This window comes from Aptenodytes forsteri, unplaced genomic scaffold, assembly GCF_000699145.1.
Source record: "Aptenodytes forsteri isolate BGI_AS27 unplaced genomic scaffold, ASM69914v1 Scaffold14, whole genome shotgun sequence".
Classification (NCBI taxonomy): domain Eukaryota; kingdom Metazoa; phylum Chordata; class Aves; order Sphenisciformes; family Spheniscidae; genus Aptenodytes; species Aptenodytes forsteri.
Genome location: NW_008794457.1, coordinates 773,933 through 793,431, shown reverse-complemented (window position 1 = coordinate 793,431; position 19,499 = coordinate 773,933). Strand labels below are relative to the sequence as shown.

Below are 19,499 nucleotides of genomic sequence, written 5' to 3'. Positions count from 1 at the left end.
AAGACTTGTTCTCCAGACCCTTCACCAGCCTCGTTGCCCTTCTCTGGACACGCTCCAGCACCTCGACGTCCTTCTTGTAGTGAGGGGCCCGAAACTGAACACAGTATTCGAGGTGCGGCCTCACCAGTGCCGAGTACAGGGGCACGATCACTTCCCTACTCCTGCTGGCCACACTATTTCTGATACAGGCCAGGATGCCATTGGCCTTCTTGGCTGCCTGGGCACACTGCCGGCTCATGTTCAGAGGCTCATCTTCAGGATGCCGGCTCATCTTCAGGACTGTGCAGAGAAAACAAAGTGCTGTGGAAGTAGAAGAGTTATTCCACGACAGTACAAAGCTGTCCACAGCACACTGCTGACTTGGTGTTGCTGCCTGTGGGTCAGTAGAGCTTGGGGACCACAGCTGGGAGCACTTTTCCCATCGTCACTGTGTCCCCTCCACCCTCTGCCGTCTTTGCCTGAAGAACTGCTCTATTCTTTTCTTTGTCTATCTGCTCTGAGAAATGACCTGCATGCCTGGCAGTGTTGAATATGCTAAGTTGCCTGATCAACTTGGTTAATTTTCCTCAGTCTTGTTGAAAATGAATAGCTGAATCCTGGAAGAGATGAGGTGACCCTCAGCTCTGAGTCCAGCAGTTTCACACATCAGGCTACACGTAATACCCAGGGCAGAAGGTGCTTTCTTGGAGGTACTGCCAAATTGGTGGAGAAAGGAACTGGTTACCTTGGACTTCACCTGAACTGAGGTCACTGTGCGCCAGAGATCCCTTTGGATTTGGGTTCTTCAATGCAGTCTGTGGCAGCAGGGGCAGTTTCATTGGCATGGTCATAGGGACCCAGACACATCAATCTATTTTGACTACAGCTCCCAGAGTTAATGAGTCTTCCAGTCCCTTTGTGCATTTTGTCTTCAGGTAAATTTTTTGCATACTAAGGGTTTTGCAAATTCACAGCCAACGTGTTTAGCTCACACTAGGTGAAGAATTTGTATTCTGTGTCTGTTTCGGTTACTGCTGTTTCCTCCAGAGTGGTTCATCTCTCCGTTGGTAAGGCTCTAAGTGCTTTTGGTTCCTGCGGAATAAGGCTTGCAGCTTTCTCCTGCTGTACTTTTTTTTTTTAGCTTTTCTATTCACGGGCTCAGACTGCAGAGTCACAGAACATTGGTGTGTTTTCTGCATTCCCCTGGCTGTTGAATACAGGCTGCGTCCCGCTCTGTGCATTTCCCTTCCCTTTGTGAACCGTTTCTCATGTGACTGTTACATATCAGGAGCATCGTGCCCCTTTGTAGCTCGCTCTCCATACATTACGTACGCTTAGCCAGCATTCAGGTTCATTTGGGGACTCTGCTTAGTACCGAAAATAACTTGTAGTTGCTGCCCATTAGTGCTGATGGGCTTTGTGCTTTCCAGGTCATGCATCATGTAACCCTGACCCCAGCCAGTGTTCCTGCTGGTGTGGTTTTAATTGGTAAAGCCTTACGGGAGGCACACGAGACACTGCAGTCTTGCTTGTCTGAGGACAGGTGACAAGGCAGATGGAGGGAAGGAATATAGAGCTCTAAAGTTGGGGCTTAAATAAAAGGTGTGAGGAAAACACAGATGGGAAAACAAAAAGAGGAGAAAATATAAAAGGCTGTGACATCTGTGAGAGTTGCCAAACAAGGCAAAGAAGAGAGCTGTCAAAAGCAGCGAGACGTGAAAACGGACGTGCCAGTAAGTAGAAGAAACAGAGAGCGAAATGAAGGAGAGTCTGCAACACACGTTGGTGTGAGCACCACGTCTTTGCTTTTAGCTTTCAGCTACGATAACAAGCAAACACTGAGAAGTGGGAGCCAAGCCAAGTCATTGCAGAGTGTTACTGGGGATTGCTAATGAGGATCGCTGGGCTGGGCTTTCAACTGCTCATGACTTGCGAAATTCACAGCCTGTTGTTATTAGAGCCTCTGCTTGCAAAGCACCTCACAGGCGATTCAAAACATCCTCTCTGTGCTTTGTGAGGACTCCTGGAAAAACAGAGAGGGAAGTGCAATGCATTTTTAGTTTTAAGTACATTTAGTTTTAAGTACACTTAGGGGAAAAAAAAAAGTGAACCTCTGTAGATCAGCAGCTTCTGTGAGTGTTCAGGGATGGGATCTCAAGTTAAGTCTTGCACTTTCGTCTTTTGACCCACTGGAGGAACATATGTGGGACATGAACACCCAGGATGATAGACGGCTTCTGCCTTGTATCTTTGCACCTCCTAGAAGGGTACAACTTGTTGAGCTGTTTCTAGCTTAGTCAATAGCTGATTCTTGGAGCTAGCTTACAGGTGCCACATCCTCACTGCAGGTCAGGTTACTTCTCTGGGAATACACTGAGGTGGGACTTGCAGCAACCCAGTTTTGTTGGTATAATTATTTCTACTTAGAGGTAGGGATGTTGGGGAAACAGTACTGAGCTGTGGTTTAAGCCCACAGACCCTCTAAGAATACTCTGCTTATCTGATGCTCAGCCATGCGTAGGCTTCCAAGCATGAACCAGCCAGAGGATGTAACGTGGGGGTGACCTAGGGGCTTCCCCTTTGAAATTGTCATTTCCCCAGCAACCTCCTTGCTCCCATCCAGCTGTTGTGTCCTGCTTTCTCTTCCATTGCTGCATAGCTCTGTGACTGAAGGACTAAAGTCCCAGAGCACCCCACCCCAGCGCACCCACTTCACCTTTCAGATCCTTCTACTCTTGGTGTTTCTGAGCTACTAACAGATTCTCCCTCATTTTCACAGGCTTTTCCTCATCCTAATCCATAATAAACAGAATGTCGTTCCCAGTTCTCCCTAGCCCTTGTGCAAGGTGGTAGTGGGGAGCTGTGTGGCATGTGTGAGAGGACTCTTCTGGCCATTCTTGTTGGCCGGTCCTGTGTGTCAATAGGTATCCTTTTGCTTTCAGGAATACAGAAGCTAGTATTAGCAGGCAGAGTGGGAGAGGCTATAGAAGCCACCCAGCAGCTCTATCCTGGCCTCCTAGAACATAACCCCAACCTGCTCTTCATGTTAAAGTAAGTATGAATAGCTTTATACTCCCTAATGCTGAAATGTGTAGATGAAGGGGAGAAGAAAGAGGCTGTCCAGCCACCCAGTTTGGCTGTGCACCTTGGTCTGAATTCAAACTCTTTGAGATCCCTTTGGGAGCAGGTGGGAGAGGACATAGGTTCAGTCCTTTGCACAGTGCTTGTAGCAATGTAGACGTAGCCCTTTGGTTGCTGCTCAGACCCAGTATGGCTTTGCCTCATGAGGTCAGGCAGAGGTGGGTCTTCCCAGCCTCCTGAGTTGTGTAAGGACAGTTCCCAGCAAAGCTAAATGGGGAATTGTCCTCACTGTCACTGTGGATATTGCATTTTTTAGCCTTCCTTGTCTATTTTCCATTGGCCACCAGTATTTCTATGTTGTTGGAGTAGTGGGGGAACTATGATGTTTGGCAGATTTAGTATCTTCTCCCTGAAAAAAAGCCCCACAGTTCAATTTTGGAGTACCTGCAGAGGTGGTGGAGATGAAAGCATGCTGTAAAGGAACAGTTTCTTCTTCGCGCAATGGAAATCAACTTGCTTTTTGGGAGTGTCTCAACGTTCATTAGCATCAAAGTTGCAGTTTCTGAACTCCTTCCTCCCATAGCATTATCGGAGCACTTGCAATACAAAGGTACCAGGAGTCTGAAATGTCTTTTTCAAAGCCAAGAAATTTAACTCCTATGCAGTTTCTAGGACTTCTTCACTCAGTAACAAAGGAAACCTCAATGCAGAGCATCCTGGCTGTCACGCACCCTTTTCTCCTTCTTCCCTCCTATGAAATCAGGTGTCGGCAGTTTGTGGAGATGGTGAATGGGACAGACAGTGAAGTACGTTGTTTCAGTGCCCGCAGCCCCAGATCCCAGGACAGTTACCCCGGGTCCCCCAGCTTAAGTCCTAGGCATGGATCAAGCAACTCACACGTTCATAGTACTGGTAAGTGTGTTTTCTGTGTCTCCTGGTGAGAAGAGCAAATGTTAAAGGTCGACTGCTGTCCATTACCTGCTACTTTCTGTACGTTGTTCTAGGAAATGCTCCTTTCCTTTCTGATACCCAGCTGAGAGGACATGCTGTTGTTGTGAGTGTCTCTATACTGTTAGAAAATTGGTTTTGCATTAGTTATTTTCCACAGACAATTGTCTGCAGAGCAGATTTTTTTCAGAATAAAGAAGCTTTTGAAGGTGGCCTTCTAGCGCAGCTGCTAAGTGACTCAGTGTTTCACTGACCGAGCTGTAAGAGGAGGTCTGGAAAACAAAGCCTGTATACTGTACCTTGGAGTCTGCAAAAGAATTGCTTTCCAGTAGGGACCAAGCAGAAGATGCACTGTTCTGGCCAGTTGAGTGAAAGGTTAGGGGGATGCCTTGAATGAGAGCTGCTCTTTCTCCCATGGTCTCTACCTTGCAAGCTCTAAACATGTGAGAAGGGAACAGTTCTGTACCTGCAAAACCCATCTCTGAGGCATCAACTCTTTGCAGTTTAGGAAATGAAGCTTTAGGATTTGAAGTGGAAAGAACAAGATAAACCAGGACACCCAAGCTAGGTAATTCCCTAGGTAATTATTGACTACAGCTTTGAAGATGGAGTGGGCCGGGGAGTATGACCTGCAGAGCCCCTGAAAACAATCTGAGCTGCTTCACTGAGCCTTGAGCTGCTCACAGCCATCTGAGTGTATTTTGTTTCGATATTCCTGCTGCTGCGTGTGGCAAACTGTGGACAGGCAAGCATTTAAGGGAAAGGAAGACAATTACTTGAATGCCTCCAAGCTGTCACTTGCCTTCCCAAGCCAGTGTCTTTGTTTTCCTGTATTGTGTTGCAAGAAACCATGGGTATGTTTCTCTGACTAGATAGTCAGAATGATCCCATCAGTCCATAAAAGCTCTTGGTAATACCTGTTTTCAACCGGGTGATGCCTACATAATAAAAATCTGCAAGGCAAGGCAGCTTTCATATATATTTGTCCCCATACATGGGACACCACCTTCCACAGTTCTCTCTGTCAGACGTTAGCGCTTTCAAAATTGTGATAATTTCATCAGTCATGTTTCAAAGGTTAAGCAGAACTGTTGTGCACAGTCTACTGCGTCTTTGTCATTAAAATGCACAAAACGGCCTTTTGTTTGAATCTTTGTGTTGTCATGATAAAAATACAAATAAATTCCCTAGCTATAAATATAATTGTGGGATCAGCTGATGAATTTGAATACATCACCTTCACTTCTGGAGGAACAGCCATGCCAGGTCACATCATCTAGTCAAGATCCTGTGGTCAATATTGGTTGCCTAGGAAGAAGGCGAGCCCATAGTGAGGTTTTTCCAAAACGTTATTTGAGCCCCTAATGATTTGCAGTTGTCTCGGTATTAAATAGCCCCTGCAAGTTTAGCCAGTAATTTCTGAATCCATATAAAACTTCTGGTAATGGCCAAAGGTTTGTGTCCTGTGTCAGCAAGTTCCACAGCTTGATAGGCACCTTTTGGGGGGGAGGGGATGAGATTTCAAGCCTGACTCTCCTTTTGGTGATGTGAGCCCATTTTTGGAACTTCCTTAAGCTCAGATGTCGCTGGTGAACAGTGGGGTTCCTTCCATATTCATTTGTGTTTTCTCTAAACCCTACTGAATTTAAGAATGATGAATAATAATTTAAGATCTGCAGTATTATTTTGCTTTCTTCCTTTGGGGTCTGCTTCTCTTGCTAAATTGTTGACTTCACAATAGAGTGATATTGTCAGTCTGGTCTCATTTTTTCCCTTTCTTTTTGACTTTCAGGAGCAGATAGTCCAACCTGTAGCAATGGAGTCATGTCCACAAAAAGCAAACAGAGTCACAGTAAATACCCGACACTGAGTTCATCATCTTCATCTTCCTCCTCCTCCTCCCCCTCATCTGTGAACTACTCTGAGTCCAATTCTACAGATTCTACCAAATCTCAGCAGCACAGTAGTACGAGTAACCAAGAAACCAGGTATTTTTTTTTTTTCCTTTGTAGATGCCTGAGGAGGGTGAGATGGTGGGAGAGGGCTCAGTCTGCTTTCTGAGGAGCCAGAAGGGCATCTGTCCTGCTCCTTTGAACAACAGAGTAACGATTCGTATCTACAAGGTCACTGCTATTCCCAGCAGACACAGGCCTGTTCCAGTTCCCCTGCTCTGGCTCAGATTTGGAGGCTCATCTATAAGGAATATTATGATGCTCTTGTTTCAAGCACCAAGCTGTCCCATTAAGCTGATGCCATCGGAGCCCAACATGATAGTTTGCATATAAGCTCTCCTGTTGCGCTGCCTCAGCCAGTCGATTACTGCTGCGAAGCAGCTTGCCTGCCTTTTAGTGGGTGAGGCAGCAGCTCAAGTGATTACTGGGTTGGTGCATTGCCCTCTTGAGTAATTTTCTTGGGCTACCTCTACCTGTTGCCCAGTTCCTTCCAGACAAGTCTCTGAATTAGCAGTAATTTGCTTCATGCCTGTGACAGCAAGTCAGACCTTTAGAAAGCCTCCCTCCTCCAGGAAGCCTTAGGCAGTCCAGGAGAGGGGGATAGTTACTGCTGCATTTACTGGAGCGTGGAGCATACTGAGCCGTGGTGAGAACTGAGCTTCCTTTGGGCTCGCTTTCCAGGTTGCTGTTGCAGGGCTGTCTGAGGCCCCGCTGGAGCAGCGGATATCCTTGTGATTAGTAGAATCTCTTGCTAATTGCAGCTGGCATTCATCCTCTGCATACTGTGCTGAGCACAGTTTGCAGGACAGTTTGTAGTCTCTATCAAGACCTCTTGAGAGCCATACAGCACATTACTGAGTGAGAAACACTTGTTCAGACTCAATTTACCAGAATCATTTGATAATGCTGGATTTATGATTCTTTTTTTTTAAATGTGCTGTTGCAGGGCTGTCTGAGGCCCCGCTGGAGCAGCGGATATCCTTGTGATTAGTAGAATCTCTTGCTAATTGCAGCTGGCATTCATCCTCTGCATACTGTGCTGAGCACAGTTTGCAGGACAGTTTGTAGTCTCTATCAAGACCTCTTGAGAGCCATACAGCACATTACTGAGTGAGAAACACTTGTTCAGACTCAATTTACCAGAATCATTTGATAATGCTGGATTTATGATTCTTTTTTTTTTTAAATGTAGAGCCTCAAGTCCCAGCAAGATTTTCTCATCATTTCAGTTAATCAGCAATCTCATTCAGACTGCTGTCTTGGACGTTTAAGCTTAGAGCCCTTGTGTGTTCTGCATTGCACTTTTTGCAAGGGTTGATGGCTTGCCACAGCCAAGATTTCCCTCCTGTTTAGTATGCTAGTGTGTTATCTGTTGTCTGACTGCTGTTCGCTGTTCCGGAGATGACTGCTTCCTGAAGGGGAGATGATAAGCACTCTATACCTGCAATTATGACAGGCACTTTTGGAACAGAAACCTGTTTCATAAATTGTCTTCAGAAGCCTGCAACATTTTTTGCTACACTGAATTTGACCATCTGGCTCCCTGTAGTCTAACTGGCACCTTTCCTGGTTTACTGGCTGTTGCTGGGCATCATTTGGCGTCTGAGCTCTTCATTTCTTCCCTTTCTAATTTAGACATCTGACTTTTCTTTCCTCCTTTCACCTCAGTGACAGCGAGATGGAAATGGAGGCTGAGCATTACCCCAATGGAGTCCTGGAAAATTCATCCACCAGGATAATGAATGGCACCTACAAACACGAAGAGATCCTGCAGACGGATGAATCCAGCATGGGTAGGGCCTCAGAGGCAGGAGGGGTAAAGGGAAATGGGAAGAGCTGGTATCGAGAGTTAAAATTGTGATTGGATTGCGGGGAAAAAACATGTACTTTGGGTTTCTTTCCCCACCCCAGTGAATGAAGTTCTCAAGGTGCCTCTTTCACAGGGAGAATCAATCTGTCCTGGAACTAAATCTAGGTCTGGCTTTTCATAGTCTCGCAGCAGTGCTGGTGATGTTGTGGAGCAGGGAAAGCAATAGGAGTCAAAGGTTTGTTGAGTGCTGGTCGTGAACTCCAGCTCAGAGCAGTCCTGGCACTTCTTCCAGCTGAGGAACTGAACCGAGCTGTGAAAGGCTGTCTGATGCCCAGCCGCAAAGCGTTCTCAGCACAGTGTGGTCAGCTACAACTGTCTTGTTTGTGGGTGCTTTAGCCAGGAGGGAGAGGAAGAATTAGCTACGCTACCTCTGAAGCTGGGGATTCTTCCAGTTATAATGGGTCTTGTGGCCACCTAATACTGAGAAGTTGGTGGTGTTGGCATCTCTGACTGAAAGTTTTACGGGTCTAGGATTTGTTAGACCAGGGGTTTCCGTGTTGTGTACGCTGTACCACAAACGTGAAAGGGTAACACAGCTGGAGTTGCAAGCTCCCATGATTTTATCAGAATACTTGATTTGTAGGTAGTCCTCAGGCATTAAACAAACTGAGCTCAAGTTTGCCCTGTACCTAACAGGTGCTATGAAAAAACCACTACTGGCTGTTGTAGTGCAGCGATCAGAAAAAGCTTCCACTGGGATAAACTTAGAGCAGGGAGTAGCTCCCTGCTGCAGAAGGGGAAGGAGTTTATGGGTAGCATGACACAGAGTTGGCAATGGTGCGGAATGAGAGACGATTGTTACTTCTCCACTGCCTTTCCTCTAGAAGACAGCTGTCCCCAGAGGCAGCTCTGTGGAGGGAACCATGCTGCCACGGAGCGAATGATCCAGTTTGGACGGGAGCTGCAGATGCTGAGTGAGCAGCTTTGCAGAGAATATGGGAAGAACACAATGCACAAAAAGATGCTTCAGGTAAGCCTGGGCCTTGTGCTGCATCGCAGCAGTTCTCTGGGCCAGGACTGGGGATGTGGGTTCTCTTGCAGAGCTCTGGGTGGCCCCCACTTCTGCACCTGGTGAGGAAGAGGGGGCCTGCATGGGGATCGGAGGTCAAAACTCAGTGAACGTAGAGCATCTAGATCCAGTTCTCGGCACAGGAGAGACACATACGGCTCCTGCCTGCCTTCGCTCTTCTTCTCTCCAGGTGACACTCTACCTGCCTTCCTGTGCTGGCTCCCCTGCCAGGTGGAGGGGGCACCCTCTTTAATCCACTATCTTGATGGCCCAGTGTGGTCCCTTGCTGCCAAGAAGAAAAGGGCCATTTCTTTTCAGGAGGTAGGCACCTGTCACCTTGGCGATGGCAGGAGGTGCCCCGGCTGACGGACTTGGCGGTTTTCCTGTGTGTTTGCAGCCATGCATGACCTTACTGTGCCTTTCTGTTCTCTCACGCAGGATGCATTTAGCTTGTTAGCTTACTCAGACCCTTGGAACTGCCCCGTTGGTCAACAGCTGGACCCAATCCAGAGGGAACCTGTGTGTGCTGCTCTTAATAGTGCTATATTGGGTAAGGCCTGGTTCCTATGTGAGCGCTACCCACTGGACATACCTGCTGTCAAGGGCTGTCCTGTGGTGGGCAAGCCTGTGAGTGTTAGGAAATGTTCATAAATACTTGTGTTTAGCTTTTGCCTCCCTTTCTGTTGCTGGGGACTGACAGGGCAGCGATGCAGGAGGGGAGGCAGGAGGGAAGCCTGCAGAGAATGGATCCTCCTGATCTGATCTTCTTTTGACTCCCTTTCTTGTGTCTTCCTCAATGCTGCTTCCAAGGATGCTCCTCGGGATTTTCTTCCCCTGCTTACTGAGGAAGCCAAGATGTCTTCGATACATTTCCTGCCCCTCTTCCTTCTTGCTCCGAACCCACCTGAATCAGTTCACTGGCATTAGCAGGGCTCTTTTCCATGCTGTTTGGGTTGACAGAGTTTTGTCCTGGCATCATCCTGCTTTCTGGTGGGGAATGCAGTTGCTCTGTTGCAGCAGCTCGTAAGTGAAGCCAGTTTCCCTAGTGTTGGCTTTAAAGCAGAGGGAGGCCATAAATCCAGTTACCTTTGTGGTCATGTTGGACACACAGAGTTGAATGCGTCTGTCTTCCCTTCAAGCATTGCCTCTGCATGTTCCCATCGTGTGCTATGCCTGCTAGAGCCCAGAGAGCCTGGCCGCCTGCAGTCCAGTGTTGAAATCGGGGCTGTGGTAATGGTCCAGCCCTGTTGCTCTTTCCCTTCTGGTCCTAACTGTGCTGAGAGGACCCTGCTCTGTGCAGAGATCTGGTTATAGGTTGGTTTTCTTCAGCTAGCAAGAGAGCTCCCCTTTTTCTGATGAGCTTTGCTCCTTGTGTCAGCAGGACGGGTCATGGTTGGATCCAGGTATAAGGAGTCTCTTGCCCTCCTCTGTGTCCTCAGAGCTGAATGTTTATGCCTGCTCTTCCATTTTCCTTAAACAAGTATGTTCCTTGGCCCAACAGCTTGTTGTCATTTACTCTTCTGTCTTGAACGTGGTGTAGTAAATGCAGTAGCTTTCCCTGATGGAAGTCTTGTGCTTGCAATCAATGAGTTGCCATGTCGTTGCTGACCCTCCTGGCATCTTCAGCTACAGAAAATCCCATGGTGGAGAAATGGGTATAGTGATAATGAGGTTATAGCTTGCCACCGGTCTGCAAGAAAGGGATTGTTTCATTCTAGGCAGGGCCCTCGATCCTGTCACCAGACCGTGCACATGCTGTGTCATTGCTCAGATAACTTCACAGGACACTCCCCGGTCTGGGTTAGCTCAGTCCATCCACAGCCGGCCACACGCTGTCCGCTGGGCAGCTTCTCTGTCTCGGAAACCCATGCTTGACTCTGTGCACAGTCTAGCTCACTGTGCCCAGACATATTTCCTAGTGGGTCTGTGCACCTCTTGTTGAGTGTGCCAGAAGGAGATTTAGAGATTATCTTCTGGGGAAGGAACAGCTTGATGGACAAACCTGTGAGGGCTCCTGTTCTGTCTGAGTAAAGGAACAGAAATTATATGGTTTGGGAAGGAGAGTCCCTTCCCCTGACAGTCTGCATGGGCAGGTGTCCAGCAGCGTGACTCAATTCAGCCGTTGTTTGTCCAGTGCTTGAGGAGCACAGACAAGTTGCTGAGGGGTGTCACCAGGGAGACGTGAAAGATGGTGTCTGGACATGCTTTGTCACACAGGTCACAAGACACCTTTGTCTAGCTCAGCTGAAGATTCCCTCTTGCATACATAGCAAACATGAAGTTGAAAAGAAGCAGTGACCAGTGAGTGAGTTTGTCTAGAGCTTGGACTACTGTATAGACTTGCACACGTGGGAGAGATGGAGAGGATGCCTCTCACTTGGTGCCAATTTCTCCTGCCTTTCCTTATTCTTCCATGCTTTGATCTCTCATGCTTTGAGGGTTTTCTGGCAGACACTGAGGCAGCAGGAGCTCCACTGCCTTTTTCTTGCTCTGGCCACCACAGCAGCACTTTCTCAAAGGCCCCGTTGAGCTGTGGCCCCACATGGGACGTGTCACGGGTGGTGGGGTGTGCGGAGGAGCAGCGGTGCAGAGCCAGCATTACTCAGGAGTAGCTTCCTTCCAGACCCAGCATCTTCTGTCAGGGATGCTGGGCTTGGTGCCCAGGTGGGACTGAGAAGGACCGGAGTGCAGGTGAGCTGGTGCGCAGCCAGGACACCTCTTCTAAACAAATTTCTTTTTTTGCCCCCACAGAATCTCAGAACCTGCCAAAGCAGCCCCCACTGATGCTTGCCCTGGGCCAGGCCTCGGAGTGTTTGCGGCTCATGGCTCGCGTGGGCTTGGGCTCCTGCTCCTTTGCCAGAGTAGACGACTATTTGCACTAGCCACCAGAGCAAGATGGAGTTGACATCGTTGAGTGCTGCCCTTCACCCTCCGTTGCTGCCACTCTACACCACCACCTCGTTCGATAGCCTGACCTCCTTGCCACCAACACCCCCTCTAGCACACACACACACACACACACCCCGCCTGTGAAAGGATTGAGTGAGTCCCACTGTGTGGCTATTCCTGACCCCAGGAACGACTGGCAGATCTTACGTGTCTCTCTGCCATTGCTGCGGCTCCAGCGGCACTCAGTATTTCGCTGGTTATTCTAATGTAGCGCCTTCCGATGTAGGGATTTCTCTTTATTTTGATTTGAGTTGTTTCTCATGGATCCACCAGTATTTTATCTGGAGAGTTTTACTGAGCTGGTTTCTGCTGATTTACTGAGGAAGCTCATCAAGTTGGTGACAGCTTGTTCTTTTCTTCCCTTCTCCCTCCATCGTGCACATACATCTTCTGTGCTAGTTATCTGAACTCTTCTCGCAGTGGCAGTTCAGAGGGATTTTTTTTTTTTATTTTATTTGAATCCTGTTTATTAAAAAGGTCTCTTCCACCTCCACAAAGTCATTGATGTATTTATTGCCCACAGGCTCGGTCCCAGCCATACACATCATATAACCCCGCAGGAAACCTGGTGAGGTAGGTCCTGTCACGCACTAATGATGGGGGCTGGAGGAGCTTGGTCCTTCATGGTGCATGCCTCTCTAAGAGCACAAGGCTCTCAAACACTTGTCTTTGTGAGTGGGAAGAGTGGAAGACTTGACATTGCCTGTGTTAGTGGCTGCACTGTAGAAGCATCTCACAGCCCTGAGAAATAGGTAAATCCAGCTCTCACAGCAGCTAGAGGGACAGGACTGACGAATATGAAGTCATCTACCACTGTATTGGTAGAAGCAGGTCATGTTAGCCTGCAAGAAACATCTGTGGGTGCTGCCCGGTTGGGCTGTCAGTTTTTGTGTTAAATCACAAATCCCCCTTTTTCTCCATACAGGAGGGCTCTGTCACTAAGGCTCAAGAATAATAGTATTTACCTGACCCCTCCACGTAACACTGATCTAAATGAGCACTTCTAAATTTTGGAAGTGTCTTGAGAACACTAGTGTGAACTGTGCTCACCCTTGCAGGTTGCACATGCCAAGATCAGGTTGCGGGTTAGGGTCAGTACTAGCTTTGTAAGTTCTGAGCCGGTCGGAAGGGAGCAGCAATGTTTCTTTAAGGATTACTAAGAAAATTATTTTAGTTTCAGGTCCCAAAAGCGACCAGCAAGGATCTGTGGGTGAGTAACCTCCGAGTAAGAGGGACTAATGTGTCACTGCTGCAGTATGCATCAGGCCCAGGGACTCAAGTGCTGCTAAGCTTTTGGCATTCAAACCATCTGCCTCTAAGTGTTTCTGAGCGTGTACTTTGAACTGGTGAGGCCGTGTAGCAGGACCCCATGCTTTGCATCCGCTGGTGTACCGTTAGGAGGCTTCAGGTTCAGTCTGGCTGCATGGGAGGAACTGTAATTCTGCACCAAATGAATTTTAGGTCAGTAGCTCTGAGGAGGACCCAGGGGAGCTCAGATCCAACGTGCATTTTACTGCTGTTCTTGAATTGGTTTTATTTTGGAGGGCTCAATGAAAGATGAACAGATTGTGTTGAAGTTTGCCCTTAAAATGGAGGTTAGTCTCTGCCAGGGCTTCAAGCAGCAAGAGAGCTTGTGTGCCACTGAAGAAGGGAAGGTGGTGTGTGAGCTCTGTGCAGTAGCCCAGAGCCTTAAGGATTTGCTGCATTTGAAGGCTTGATTTGCAGCTGGAACATGAGGTCTGAAATCAAGGCAGAGCAGGGGGGCAAGTGTCCCCTGTGGCAGTGAATGTGCAGATGGTGTTGGAGGTGGTTGGGAATGCCTGTCGCTACCTTTTGGTGAAGGTTTTGAAGCAGTGCTAGAGCCGTGGTGGTCTAAGAAAACAGGCAACACGAGGTTTAGAGATGGAGGAGATATTTTTATTAGATCAACTCGTATAGTTGAAAAAAAGCAGAAGGAGCTCAGCATACCGAAGCCTTTCTTCTGGGCAGACAGAAATAGAGGTCTGCACTAAGCAGAATAATTTAACTTGCAAATCTGGGGCTTCTGTTTCAATTCTGGGGAACAGCTCATGTGCCTGGAAGCACAACTCTGCTCGTTGTCCTAGTGATGTATATTACCCCAGCCCGCAGTCATTCTGGGGAACAGCTCATGTGCCTGGAAGCTCATCTATTGATTTTCAACTCTGCTCGTTGTCCTAGTGATGGATATTACCCCAGCCCGCAGTCGTTACCTCGCTGCAATTGCAGAGACACTTTAACTCAGTGGGCAGGCTTCCTCGCTGGAGCCTCTGATGCTGGACCTGCCGGGCTGCCCAGCCTAACCCATTGTGCCCCAGTGCTGTTGCTGAACTTGAGGCAGCATATGAGCTTGCCCTAGTGAGAGATTCTTCTGCAGGCTCTCCATTTCTTAGACCCAGGCTTAGGGCACACTGATGGGCTGATTGTGGGTACTTAGGTTGGAAATACTCTAGTACCTGGCTTTGCCTTTCACGTTTGACGACTTCCTCTGCTGTTGGTCACCATTTAGCTTGCTGCTGTCTGGCTGCAGTCGGACCTGTCTCTCATCTTTGTAGCAACACCATCTTTATCTCTTTACAAGTTTTCTTTGTTCCTTCTCTTTGTGTTTCCTTTAAGCCAAGTCTCTTTGTCATGTGTCATATTAATGCCCCACTTGGTCTCTCAGCGAAGCTGTGCTGACTATCCTAGAGCATTTTTTTTTGTTTTGGTTTCCCTTTCACTACAAAGAAAACAAGAGATGCTCCTAGATACCTGGTTATTCTGGTGCTGAGAAACGCATGATGGGATGGTCTCTCTGGCTTCTCATGGAGACCATCCCTGTGGTGGAAACCATCTTGCTGTTGTGTCAAGGTTAGTGCTGGGAGGCCACACTCTTAATGATGATTAATTGCATGTAGCAGGGCGAAGTCACTCTTCCTGCCCCTGACAATGTGCATCACATAGTGGCAGTAGATCCCTGTAGACTAGACAGCAGCGATGCTGTCCACTTCTTGCACTCGCCAGCTCTTGTACCTGGTATCCTGATTCTGGTTTTTGGGGAGTGCAAAGGCTTTTCTGCTGTGACTTATCTGTCCCATACCTGTTGCTTGGGTTTTTTTCATTTCAGGTGTTCTTGTGGTTTCACTAGTGGTTTCTGCTTGTTGTGCTCAGATTCTGATTAACGTGGTCATGACTCAGTGTGGGGAAGAGAAATGTGTTTGCAGTGTGTGGTGGAGGTATAGGCTTCAGCCTACCAGTGATTCATAGATGAGATTTCTGACTTGGTTTTCCCAGGTTATTTTTCAAAGCCTCTTGGTCTTTGAGTGTCCCTGGCTGCCTCTTGATGGTTCATGTCAGCTGAGCCTTGCTTTGAATTGTTGTGGTCATTTTAAAAAACGGACAAGAATTAAATTGAATTGAGGTCGTTAACTTTGAATGTGGTTGTACACCTAACCAGAGGCTTCGTGCAGTTTAAAAATTACTTTTACAAAAGTGATTTGGGATTTGTTATTCCAAGTGCCTCATGCTTTGCTCAGAAACAGATGAGCTAAGAACACCCCAGCTGAGACTCTGCTTCACCTGGGCAGTCCCTCACAGTGTCACTTCTCCCAGGAGTCCTTCAGTAAAGCCATGTAAACGATTGTGTAGCCTGTAGTAGAAACTGCTGGCTTCCCATTTCTTGGTGAGGGTGAGCAGGTCTCAGCTATGGCCCTGCATTACAACGCTGATGGCATTGGATATAGAACTTCCATCACATGAGGTTGACGTGTAGGTTGCTCTCTGCTGGGCTGACTTCAGATCCTAGAAGGTTTTCCAAACCACAGCCAGAGACTGCTCACAGGCAGCATTTCTCGCCATGCAGCCCCAAGAGAGGCTTTCTAGCTGTGGCGTCCTTCCCAGGACCTGTGAAATGCTGCAGCTGTAGCAACTAAACCTCTTCCAGCTCTGCCGTGGCTACACAATCATAGGGTCTCAGCTCTCAACTGATAAACTCTTCCAGCTCTGCCGTGGCTACACAATCATAGGGTCTCAGCTCTCAACTGATCAGTCCGGTGTCACCACCAAAGAGCTGTAATCAACCCAGTGGGAGGCACCCTCCAGCTCTGTACTCTGGACACCAGCCACTCCACCTGCCTTCCTCAAACTCAGCATTGCGGCAAGGGCCTCTCAGAAGGATAACATTTCACAGGGACCTGGTGGAAACCTGCTTTCAGGGGCAGTGAACTGCAGCCCTGCACATCATGGGCTTTGGTTTTGAGCCTGTTAACATTTTGGGAACTCCAGACCTAGAGCCTTGGTTAAAGTGTCCTTCAGTGGTTCTGTAGAGAGAGCTTCATGGAGCTGAATTCCATCACCAGGTTTTTCTCACCATGGACTGGGGTTCGTGCTGTCCCCACAAGCAATGAGTGGGAGCGGTAACATGGGAGAACTTCAGAGTGAGATGAGGGATCGATTCGAGAGTTAGAGGCATCGGAGTAGCTGGGATAAGTGTTTCTGGGAGGTGTATCCACCTTGCACTCCAGCCTCTGACCATCTTAGTAGCCTCTGCTGGATGCATTCCAGTTTGTGGACATCTCTCCTGTACCAGGGGAGCCGATTCTTGTTCCTCTTGGTTCCCCTTGTTCCTTTTGGAACCGTCTTGTTCCAGATGATTCCTCTTGCTGCTCTGTGATCCTATCCTGGCAGGTGTTTAACAAAAGCTGATTCAAGACTTACAGGCTTGAGTGAGCTCTCAGTGAAGCTCTCCTGTGAGCGTGGAGGGCAGCAGTCTATTTCCCATGCATCCTTAGATGTGCTCTCAGAGCCAGCTTGTCTTGGGAAAACTTCTCACTGCTACTAGGTCTCCCTTCTTGCTCCTTTGCCTCCCACAATCCCAGTATTCTCCCACCTGTGTGACCACCAGAAGTGGTACCTGCAGTGTTTGGCGCTGCAGGAGCTGCTTTGGGACCAGGGTCAGCTCTGTGGCCCGTGCCAACAACGCGTTTGTCGAGCATGGACATGGCAACTCCAGCTGCTCTTCCTGGGCTTGCTTCTGCTGCACTGGCCTAAAGGGGCAGATCTGTGTGGGACGATCCCTTTTTGTCACCGCACAGGATCCCGTCAGCCTGCAGCTGGGCTGGCTGTAGCACTTCTGCTGTTCTTTTGGAGTCTGGTTAGAAATGAAGGCTTTGCTTGTGGCCAGCAGAATGGAGAGGGACCTCCAGAGCGAAGCACTGGGCACGCGGCATCCAGCTGTTGGGGGAGGTTGTCCGGTGGCTGCTCTCCCTCCCCTCCACCCCCCCACGTGTACCAGAACTGTAGCTCGTTGCTTTGGGGTACCTGGAAGTTGTGTGGTTGTTGGTGCTATAGCCCGTTTCTATTTCCAACGTCCTGGTGGTGCTCGCCGTGCTGCTGCCAACCTGATTCAGACACCAGGAGATGCAGCTGCGACTGGTGTGGAGAATGGGCCCCTTCGGGAGTATCGCTCCTCGTGGTTGCATACACCTAGGATTTTTCCATCTGCTTCTTTATTCCTGCTGGTTTTTTACAGTGACATCTTTACCTGTCCTCAAGCTGTGTCCTTATTTTTCACGTAGTCTTATTAAGGCATCTTTACCATTTTTTAAATAACTTTGTTCTTGAGGCTCCCTTGAACAACTGGAACAAGTGGAGCTGGTGTAACTAGCTCTGGGGATTGAATTTATTATTTTCCTCCTCAGGCATCAGGCAGGATGAACTGCCTCCTTCTCCAGCAAAGCAAACGTTGTTTGATTGCTGTGATGCTGCTGTGCTTTGGTACCTTAATACTCACGTAGCACGTGTTGCTTAGGTGCAAGTTTCAGAGTTCCTTCTGCCGTCGTGAGGTTGATTGAGAAGGTGAACCATGATAGCCAGGCTACGCAGCAGTGTGTAAATGCCATGACGCTACATGGTGCACAACACGGTATTGGGAAGTTCTTTCCGTGAAGAAGCAGTGCACAGTCTTCGACTGCCCCACAGGGCAGCAAGCGGGGAGATCCTTCACGCTTCAGCCCTGGGCGGAGTGAGGCCTCGTGGAGCTGGTCACAGCGTGAGAGAAGGAACGCGTTCCTTGGAAAGGTGGTCTTGGTCCACCCAGGAGTCCCCTTTGCAGAAGGAGCAACTTCCTTCAAACCCTGCCCGTGTTAGAGCAGCCTGAGTGGTGGATCCGGAGGGGAGTAGGTCTCTTGTAGAGAGCTGGTGTTGGGACTCCAGCTGTATATCTCTGTCCCTAGATGTTTCTGCAAAAGGGCCGGAGGGGGACATGACAGGGGATGTGTGCTGCGTGCTGCTGAGACCCTTCTGCCCCAGAAGAATGAGCGATGGAGGGAACTGCAGTGCAGCAGCTCTTACTCGGAGCCGACAGCTGGCTGTGAGCCACGTCCTGTCTGCTGTGTAGGTCAGAGAGCTGGAGGAGGTGTTGGCGGGGTGTGCGCGGGGGGAGCTACAGCAGATTTGGGGAGGAAAGGGGAGTGGTTGAGAGCCTGGAGGCCTCTTCCAGAGGAAGCACTAGCTGCTCTCCACCGTCCTTCCCTGCGACAAGAGGTGGCAGGTGATGGATGAGTGAACGTGGCGTGTCTGTCCCTCTCCCTGCATCCCACACCAGAGCTCAGAGCCTGCAGCCTTGAGCTGTAGCAGTGCCCGGCAAGCCGAGGGTTCATCCAGGCTTGAGGAGCACACGTCCCGTCAGCTGTTTTGTTTCCAAGAGGGAGGCTTAACTCTCTCCTGCTCGCAAGAAGCTGAGTCCTGTGTGGGATTTACACTCACATCGCCGCAGAAACATTCCTGGAGGCCATGCAGACCTCTGCTCCTTGTTGAACTTCCCCTGGCCAGGCAGACACCTTTTCTCTGGTCACTCCACTTTGGTCCAGGCACGTGCTCTGACCCTTTTGTTTGGGAGGGCTTTAGCTGCATCCTTCCACAGGGAGGGAGCACAGAGGGTTTTTGCAGGCTGGGCTTCTCACAACCTCAAACTTGGAGAAAGGAGAAGCAGCAGCGGCTCTGGGGATAATCAGAATTTTAAAGAAAATTTTAAAAATACAAGTGTGGTGACTCTTCCAGACCAAGGACTCTGCACGGGCGTTTGATTGGGATTGTCTCTCTCGGTCCTACCTGTGCACGCTCTTCGTGGCTCTCCAGCCAGGGGAGGCAGGAGGAGGCTGCCGGCACCTGAAGCTCTTGCACGCAACCTGTTTGGCGGTGCAAGCCCCAGGACCTGCCCACCACGCAGTTAACTCTCTTCTGCTGGTTGCTCAAAACTCAGGTATGAAATGCTCGGCTGGAGCGTGGGGTGCGAGGTCTTTGCAGGTTTCCAACCAGCCCTGGAGGAACGGCCGCCGTTGGGCTGCGACAGAGCAGATCTCCCTCTGCCGCTCCAGACTTCTCATCGCCTTTGGAGGGGGTTTATTCTCCTCTTTGGTACAACATCGGCTAAATGGACATTACACAAATTGTGCACATTGGTTCAGTCTAAGCTTAGTATTTGTGAATTAAGTTATCTGATGCTTCGCATGAAAACTTCAAAAAGGGGAAGGGGGGGATTTTAACTGAGAAAAAGCCTATGAAAATATACTGGAAATATGGTAAATCGACGTTCTGCTGTATATTGACAGAATTATTTTTATTAAAATACACATCCATGTGCAAGAGCTAGCGTGGAGCCGTGTGCTTTGTCAGTCTCTGCTCGCTGGAGTTGCGCTGGGGAAGGCGCGGGGGG

General features: G+C 48.9%; 1 protein-coding gene across 2 annotated transcripts in view; it reads left to right on the top strand.

Annotated features, from left to right (window-relative positions):
- RANBP10 (RAN binding protein 10) overlaps nt 1-12,281 on the top strand; it is an 80,775-nt gene extending 68,494 nt beyond the window's left edge. Inside the window, exons 7-13 of one of the 2 annotated variants that reach the window (XM_019475006.1) lie at nt 2,922-3,030; nt 3,824-3,972; nt 5,801-5,996; nt 7,629-7,753; nt 8,658-8,800; nt 9,278-9,389; nt 11,591-12,281. In XM_019475006.1, coding sequence (XP_019330551.1) covers nt 2,922-3,030; nt 3,824-3,972; nt 5,801-5,996; nt 7,629-7,753; nt 8,658-8,800; nt 9,278-9,389; nt 11,591-11,721 — 965 coding nt within the window. In that variant the 3' untranslated portion in view covers nt 11,722-12,281. Of the gene's footprint in view, nt 1-2,921; nt 3,031-3,823; nt 3,973-5,800; nt 5,997-7,628; nt 7,754-8,654; nt 8,801-9,277; nt 9,390-11,590 lie in introns of both variants that reach the window. The other variant, XM_019475005.1, reaches the window with a different exon arrangement.
- The last annotated feature ends 7,218 nt before the right edge of the window (nt 12,282-19,499 follow it).